Genomic DNA, 8,865 nt, shown 5'->3' on the forward strand with positions numbered 1-8,865 from the left:
ATGTTGTACACTTGCTGACTTGCACCATCACCCGGTTGGAGATGCAGAGATAGAATGAAGACCGAAAACTCATAACTTCTTTCTCTAATCTATTCATTTTTAATTCGATCAGATTAAACACTCATAACTTCTACGACTTCGGGTCCTTACCGTATTTAAAACACTCAAATTAGTTTTTTGAGTCTCAATTTTGTTAACGACGTTCGCATATATATAATAGTTTCACATAGATAACCGGATCACATAAAAAACTGAGAGTTTAAGTTTACATATTAATAGTTCGGTTTACTTCTACCTCGCATAATAAGAGTTTTCGGTGTAACACAATTCGAAACTCACACTATTTTTCAAACGTGTCTACCTAATTTAAAAATGCAGTCACATTAAAATATAGCAATACTATAGTATGTCGTGGGCGACATGCATTATTGCCTCGATCGATATCCACAGCAACAAACAACAAAGCCCATCCCCAACCTTGGAGCTCATCGGGCCAAAACCCTCCGAGAAACCAGACAGGAAGCTCAAGACCATCGACTCTGCAGATGTCAAACCCTCGGAAGTAGGCCAAGTTCCGACAAGTGCGGGCAATGCTGCAAATCGTGTGGCTGTGAATCATCCTTGGAGAGAGAGAAACACAAGTGCTATATGGGGAGTGGAGCAACCTTGGTGGACGGTGTTCGTCGCTGGTTTCAACGTCGTACTAGTACCACTTCCTCTTCCAAACCTATTAATAATCCGAACCCGAACCCGAATCGGAATCCGAATAATAACAACCATGATTATAATGACAGCGATTTAAGCGCGCAATCATCCACTGGTCTCCAAAAAGAGGAGGAAGACGATCTTCTTCAGTTTCAGGTTGAGGACGACTTCGACATTTCTGGTTTGAAGCTCATCCGAGTTCCCAAACGGGCCCACCATTTCAAAGCTGCCCACAATCCACCACCACCCATTATGGAAAAGAAGGTTCCTTTCTAGCTCTCTCTGCATTTCACGATCTGGGTCTTGATCTGATTTCAATTACTTTGTTTGTTTTCAATAAGCGTATTGTTTGCTTGGTTGAATATCATGGTGAGATTAGTTGTTATTCTTTTGTTTTAATTGGTTTTGTTATGAAAATGGACCAATGGAGTGGGATGAGTTAGTAAAGATTGAAACTTGTTTTGGTTTTTGGTGTGATCAAGGATCAAAGCTTTGAACTTTAATGTGTTAGAAGTGGACGTTTTGCTCAATTGAGCTAGATTTTTTTTTTTACCCTGTTTCATTTTGAGGGTGATTAGTACCTTGCTCATGTAATGGTGTGGGGCTTAGTTTATTAAAGCTTCAAACTTTGATGGGGAGGCATGTACATTTCGCCCAATCAAGCCTTTCTTGACTCTGTTAATAACCCTGTTTCAGTTTGATGTTTTATGAAGTTATGGCCACAAAATTTTACTAGTTTTGATTGTTTTGCAGAGCAATCTAGAGTCAGAATTCTTCACGGAATATGGAGAGGCAAGCCGGTACCAAGTTCAGGAGGTCATTGGGAAAGGAAGTTACGGTGTTGTGGGTTCTGCGGTTGACACCCACACTGGAGAAAAGGTTGCGATTAAGAAGATTAATGATGTGTTTGAGCATGTCTCAGATGCTACAAGGATCTTGAGAGAAATCAAGCTTCTTCGTTTGCTTCGTCATCCTGATATCGTTGAGATAAAGCACATCATGCTTCCTCCTTCACGACGAGAATTCAGAGATATCTATGTCGTGTTTGAGTTGATGGAATCTGACCTCCACCAGGTTATCAAGGCAAATGATGATCTTACCCCTGAGCATTATCAGTTTTTCCTGTACCAGCTTCTTCGTGGTCTAAAGTATATTCATACAGGTTGATACTTTGGACTAATTATTGTAGTGTCTGCAGTTTAGATGATTTGATTCATTTCCTGATATGCATTTCTTGCAGCAAATGTGTTTCATCGAGATTTAAAGCCAAAAAATATCCTTGCAAATGCTGACTGCAAATTAAAGATATGTGACTTTGGGCTTGCTCGAGTATCTTTCAATGATGCCCCATCTGCTATTTTTTGGACTGTAAGTTGCCACCAAACAAATCTGAAAATGTCTATTGTCAGAAGTTTTTATTTGCATTATTTATATGTAACTAAATTGATTTCAAGTTACCCAGTTATGCCTATAAGCAACAACGCCTGCAGATTAAGCTTTTTTGTTTCTATGTAGGATTATGTTGCAACTCGATGGTACCGAGCCCCTGAACTTTGTGGCTCATTTTTCTCAAAAGTAAGCTAAATTTCATTTTTAAGAGTTCTGATATAAATGTACACCAGATAAATGAATTTATTTTGAGGTTTCACATGTTACTAAGATGACTAATTGGAACATGCATTAAAATATGCTGTATCTGTAATCTTGTAATGCCACATACTCCCGTATTGCTAGTTTAGTCTATGATTTATACCAGACTTGCTCAGTAGATGCAGATTGTAAACTTGTGTTTGGCAAAAGAGGGTTTTATTGATTACAGTAACATTCATGCATATATTAGCTTCATTCTGGATGTTGCTATCGTTCCCAAACATGCCTCGACTGAATTGTGTAGTAGTATGGTCGCGTTAATAGTCATAGACAAATTGTCTTTGATTATATGTTATGGGATTCCATTGTCTCTACCTGAATGTTATAATTTTTTTTTTTGGTTTTTCATTGCTTGCTTTTTATTTAGATTATAGGTTTAATTTTCTACGACCTTTTGGCAGTATACTCCTGCAATTGATATCTGGAGCATAGGATGCATATTTGCAGAAATACTCACCGGAAAACCCCTGTTTCCTGGTAAAAATGTGGTACACCAATTAGATCTCATGACTGATTTGCTTGGCACGCCTTCTTCAGAATCCATTGCAAGGGTTAGTTCTAACATTTTAGTTCCTAACGACATCAATACACTAACTAATCATTTTTATGCAAGCCAAATAAAAGAGGAAAGATTTCATAGTAGGCTGCCACTGAATCTTCACTCTTACAGTTGCTCATAGTAAAATGTCCTCTACGTACAATGTAACTGCTCATTCTTAGCTTTTTGACATATTGCTTCCAGGAACCATTCTAGTTCTCTTTCTCACCTTCAAATATATTTTTCTTTTTACTGAGTCTTTATATATGCTCTGCAGATTCGGAATGAAAAAGCAAGAAGGTATCTTAGTAGCATGCGGAAAAAACAACCAGTTCCCTTCACACATAAGTTCCCTAATGCAGATCCATTGGCTCTTCGCCTGCTGGAGCAACTTCTTGCATTTGATCCCAAAGATCGTCCGACAGCTGAAGAGGTACAGTTGATCAATTTGAATACGTGGATGCTATCTGTAGAATAAAAGATGCCTTTAAACTTCATTTCAGGACCAGAATACCTCTATAGTCCTAATGCTTATGCTTGCAGGCATTAGCTGATCCATACTTTCATGGTTTGGCAAATGTTGATCGTGAGCCGGCCACTCAACCCATTTCGAAACTTGAGTTTGAGTTTGAGCGAAGGAAATTGACAAAAGATGATGTTAGAGAGTTAATTTACAGGGAGGTATGGAATTGCAAATTGATACCTATTGCTTTAACCCATTGTGGTTAATACTCTTACCTAATGCTTTTTAATAATAAATCTTGTGTTTTGTAAACAGATTTTAGAGTATCACCCCCAGATGCTGCAGGAGTATCTCCGAGGGGGAGATCAAACGAGCAGCTTTATGTATCCTAGGTATGGAGACACCTTTTGATATCATTAATGATTTTATAATTCTCAGTTCAACTTCAATAAGTGTAGAGAGTTTACTTGAAAGGAGAGGCTTATGTGCTTGGAGTAATTAACCTTCTCTTATTTGTTTATGTCAATTTAGTGGTGTTGATCGATTCAAGCGACAGTTTGCACATCTTGAGGAAAAATATGGTAAAGGTGAAAAAGGCACCCATCTGCTCCAAAGGCAACATGCCTCCTTGCCGAGGTATGTGTTGGGGAAACGAATCAGAATAATTTAGCTAGGTCAGAAGGCGAACATAATATACATTATATCTCCTGCCTTGTACACATACCATTCATTCTCCACTCCCCTTCCCTACCTCCCCAGAACAGCCACCCGTTTTTGTCTTATTGATTTACTTCTTCTACTAGCTGGTCTACTTTCTTGGGATGCTAGTAAGCTGAGTTAGTGTGATGACGTTTATCAGTCACTTATTACTATTTTCGTTATCTCCTTCTGGTTCCCAGAGAGCGCGTTCCTGCACCCAAGGAGGATGCTGACCAAAGTGAGGAATTGGAAAGGACTGCCGCTTCTGTTGCCACATCTCTTCACAGCCCTCCATCTGATGGCTCTGATAATCTAAATGCAAATGGACCTAGCAAGATAGTCTATACTCCAGTATCTAGTCGCAGCCTGTTGAAGAGTGCCAGCATTAGTGCTTCCAAGTGTATAGGTGTAGTGAAAAAAGATTCACAGGTTAGTCACAGTATTATAGATATACTTGGCCTAATACACTGATCTTCTTTCTTTCCATGTTCCCAATTGTGTTAAAGACATTAACTGCTGCTTGGACTGTGTGGCATATCCCCTTTTGGAAGTCATCCGACATCTTCTTTTTTTGTGTTACTTTATTTTTTCTACAGGAGGATCCAATTGCTGAGGTCAACGATGAGTCAGTTGATGGTTTGGCCCAAAAGGTTGCAGCTCTTCGTGCGTGATGTTCTCTTTCACCTGTATTAGTAACAAACAGCTGTAACTTTGTGCTCTGCCTCCTTTCCCCCCATTTAGTTGAAAAGGGTGTAGCAGTCCACAATCAAAGATATAATCTTAAGTTAGAAGCTAACAGAGTAGGGACTTGTTGATTTATATTCTTTCATTGTGTCACCACAAGGCAGTGTTGTGACTTGTAACTATTTATCAATGTTCTAAAAGGCACTAGGCGCTAGGCGGGCGGTAACCCACAGCCTAGAGCCTGGACAGCCTAGGCGAGGATTAGGCGGGGACTAGACGATTTGTATTTTTTAAGATTTATTAATTAAAAATATATATTTTATGTAATTTAATATTTGAAAACGGTCAAATATAGATAAATTATTCAACATAATCTATTCATACTCATTTATAAAATAAATTATAACTAAAATTTAGCATAACTTCTTGTAAAAGTGAACAACAACAGCAATAAACATATACACTTCTAATTTTAAACACACAATTAACTCTTATACTCTCATACTCCCCACAATATAACAATCTCACCACAAAAAGAAAACAAAAATAACCGTAGAGCTTAGCAGCCTAGGCAGGCAAGGCGGCATCTAGGCGGGCTAGGCGGCATTTAGGCGAGCTAGGCGGCCGCCTAATCGCCCACAGCCTGGCACAAAGGCCTGGAAGAAAAGTGAGGCGGCTTGTTGCAGCCTAGAGCCTAGACGGGGACTAGGCGGTCCTAGGCGGGGCCTTTTAAAAACTTGCTATTTATACGTGGAGAAAGCAACAATGTATTTTGTTCCATTGTTTAGTGATGTTTGATACAACAATAGAAAGCGGTAGTTTGCAGAAGAAGATGAAGAATATATGTTTACAACTCTTGATCACTTGTTACATTGTATGATTAATTCTGTATGCACAGTGAAACTAATATCTCCATACGTCAGATTATGCTTTTCGCTGTAATTTCAATTTGAATACCGTTGGAGGTTTTGGAGCCATCAAAGTCCAGAAACAATTTTGTGGCCGGAAAAAGAGATAAAAGTTCGAAATGAAACAAAAGTCTCTGCACCATATTCTTTCCCGTTCCCCTCCGACTGATTAGGCACTCTGATTTCTACAAGGTAGTGATCCGAGAACAAAATTCCTGCCATCACCAATAACTGTCAACAAGTTTAATTTTTACTGTAAATACAGCAGCAGTGGTGGAAGCATGAATAACCTGAGGTCCTGAGTCCTGACATTTAAAGCAGTGAGAGTACTTGCAGTATTTTCTCTGTACACAATGAATATTCACAATCACCAATAATCCCCGCAAGAACAAGAACCCTCACTGAAGTGGTGGAAGCGGTTAGAATCCCTTAAGATTATAGTCCTTCCCACAATCTTAGATATGTATTTGATGGCATTGTGGCAGTCTTCACATACTCGCAAGTTTTTCATTACACGGATCGGCCTCCCTGCTGGAATTGAAAGAATCCCAAATGCCACAGCCAATTTCTCACTGTGATGCCTCAGCATGTGCTCTTTCTCCTCCTCTTCAACGTCATGCAAAACTAACTTTGTAGATGAAACATATCCCTCTCGCTTCATTTTCAAATCCAACTCTTCCAAGAAGGCATATATATTGTCCTTCTCTGGGTGTACAGAGTCCCCAACTGAAAATGTGTGAATCTTGTTTTGCACTTCAATCCAGCTATATCCAGGAACTTTCCTGACGCCTATATCCCTCATTTTCAATCTCATTTTACCAACATCACCCCATCTGCCCGAAGAAGCATATAAATTTGAGAGAAGAACATACATTCCTGCATTTTCAGGTTCCATCTCGAAAATTATCTTAGCAGCCTTTTCTCCTAATACTGTATTGCCATGAATGCGGCTTGCGCCAAGTAGAGCTCCCCATGTTGCAGCATCTGGTTCAAAAGGCATCGTTTTCATTAAATTCTGAGCTTCTTCCAGGCGCCCAGCTCTACCTAAAAGATCAATCAGGCAGGTATAGTGTTTTGGATTTGCTGTGATGCCATATTCCCAATTCATTGAATGGAAGTATTCTCTGCCCCTATCAACAAGGCCAGTATGACTACAAGCAGACAACACACCCACCTGAAATGAAAAACAAGCATGGTGATTACTGATTAGAGTTAGAAATTAATAAAGTCCAGAGCTCTGCTTCCAGTTTTGATTAAAGAAAACATCACTGGCCGAACTAGGCAGTGTTTGGTCGAAATAAATCAAAGAATCTAACAATTACCATTGTTACTTCATCAGGTTTAATACCAGCTGCCTTCATTAAATCAAAAACCATGAGAGCTTTTGAGCCAAATCCATGTCTTGCATAGCCATGGATCATTGTGTTCCATGAGACAACATCCTTTTCAGATATTTCTTGGAACACATCATATGCTTCCTCTATGCATCCACACTTGCAGTACATTCCAAGGAGTGCATTCCCCACATAGCACCCACTTTCGAATCCTGCTTTTGCTAAACGCCCATGTAATTGCTTCCCTAACTCTAAAGCAGCAACTTCAGCACATGTGCTCAAGGCACACGAAAACGAAGACCTAGTCAGCCTTTCCCCATCTCTTTTCATTTCCACAAATAGACGTAAAGCCTCTTCACTAAAACCATTCTGAGCATGGCCAGCAATGATAGCTGCCCAAGAGATGGAATCACGCTGAGGCATGCTATCAAAGACCTTCCTAGCACCATCAATATCGCCGCTCTGAGCATAGCCAGTCAATATAGTATTCCAAGAACTCACATTCTTACAAGGCATTGCCTCAAACAACTTCATCGCCATGTCCATTCTCTTGCACTGCACATACCCTGCAATCATTGCATTCCATGAAACCGAATTCTTCTCCGGCATCTCATCAAAAATCCGTCTTGCTTCATCCAACATCCCATTCTGCACATAACCCGAAAGCATTGCTGTCCAAGCAAACACATCCCTCACAGGAGACTCCTCAAACAATCTCCTTGCCTCTGACATCCCCCCATTCTGTGCATACCCCGTGATCATAGTATTCCACGAAACCTCATCCCTCGCAGGCATCCTGTCGAAAAGCTGCCTAGCCTCAACTAACCTCTTCTGTTTCACAAATCCCCCCATCAAACAATTCCAAGACACTGCCTGCCAATCCGCTTTCGACTCAAACAACCTTCTAGCACTCTCTACCTTCCCATTCTGCACATAAGCCGCAAGCAACCCATTCCATGATATCTCATTCCTACACGGCATCATCTCGAAAACCTTCCTGGCCTCATCAACATAACCATTCTGGGCATACCCAGATAAAATAGCATTCCAAGAAACAACATCCCTTTCCTTCATACGTTCAAACAAAGCACGTGCCCCACCAAGATCCTTATTCCTCACAAACCCACTAAGCATCACATTCCAAGACACCAAGTCTCTCTCAGGCATTTTGTCAAACAGGTCCTTTGCATCATCAAACCTGCCATTTGCCAAGTACCCAGATATCATAGCGTTGTAAGAAACCGAGCTCCTCCGCGGCATTGCGTTAAACACACGAAGGGCCTCTCCGCATTGGCCATTGCGCATTTGGGTACTGATTTCCATATTGAATTTCACAACTTCTGGGTCTGAAGCATTTGATGATCTACCCTTCTTCGGCTTCTGGGTCTGTTTCTTCTTCCATGGGATTGGGTTTGGGTTACTGGGATTTCCAAAGCTGATGTTGATGGGTTGATGGGTTTTGGCTGATGAGCGTGAGCAGAAGCTGCGGTGCTGCAACTGTCTCAAACGGTAACTCCCGCGCATTGCTTTTGGGGTCTTCAAAGTTTCAAACTTTACTGATTGAAGTACCAAATAAGCAGATTGGTTCTTCAGGAATCTAACATGGGCCTCCCTCAAATAGTTAAAAACTAGGTGATGCCCGCGCGTTGCCGCGGTTTGCAATGCCGGATATTAACTACCGCAACTGCTTCTGTTTTGTTCAATATTGTTGTTGTTTGATATGCCGATAGAATGCAGCAATATCACATAGGTGATGGACAAACTGCACTGACTTGGACAGTGATAAAAACCTGAAAATATTGCGAGTACATGGTGAGTACATTGACTACCATGTCCATCTCAATATTGTGATTTTCAGCATTATAAGTGGAAATAACAGTTTGC

At 40.5% G+C, this 8,865-nt stretch overlaps 2 protein-coding genes across 2 annotated transcripts; one reads left to right on the forward strand and one right to left on the reverse strand.

Annotated features, from left to right (window-relative positions):
* Positions 1 to 519: 519 nt before the first annotated feature.
* On the forward strand, positions 520 to 4,726 carry LOC101295052 (mitogen-activated protein kinase 9-like). Its single transcript, XM_004301208.1, has 11 exons — positions 520 to 969; positions 1,459 to 1,867; positions 1,946 to 2,073; positions 2,221 to 2,280; positions 2,757 to 2,906; positions 3,171 to 3,326; positions 3,437 to 3,574; positions 3,672 to 3,748; positions 3,888 to 3,992; positions 4,256 to 4,484; positions 4,652 to 4,726. Exons 1-11 carry the CDS (start codon positions 649 to 651, stop codon positions 4,724 to 4,726), a joined length of 1,848 nt encoding a protein of 615 aa, XP_004301256.1. The 5' UTR covers positions 520 to 648.
* Positions 4,727 to 5,772: 1,046 nt separating this feature from the next.
* Positions 5,773 to 8,505, reverse strand: LOC101295343 (pentatricopeptide repeat-containing protein At4g02750-like). The gene is made up of 3 exons (XM_004301209.1): positions 6,970 to 8,505; positions 5,938 to 6,821; positions 5,773 to 5,862 (listed from the first exon to the last, which is right to left on the reverse strand). Exons 1-2 carry the CDS (start codon positions 8,503 to 8,505, stop codon positions 6,015 to 6,017), a joined length of 2,343 nt encoding a protein of 780 aa, XP_004301257.1. The 3' UTR covers positions 5,773 to 5,862; positions 5,938 to 6,014.
* Between the last annotated feature and the right edge of the window lie 360 nt (positions 8,506 to 8,865).

The sequence above is a fragment of the Fragaria vesca genome, linkage group LG5 (genome assembly GCF_000184155.1).
Source record: "Fragaria vesca subsp. vesca linkage group LG5, FraVesHawaii_1.0, whole genome shotgun sequence".
Lineage (NCBI taxonomy): Eukaryota > Viridiplantae > Streptophyta > Magnoliopsida > Rosales > Rosaceae > Fragaria > Fragaria vesca.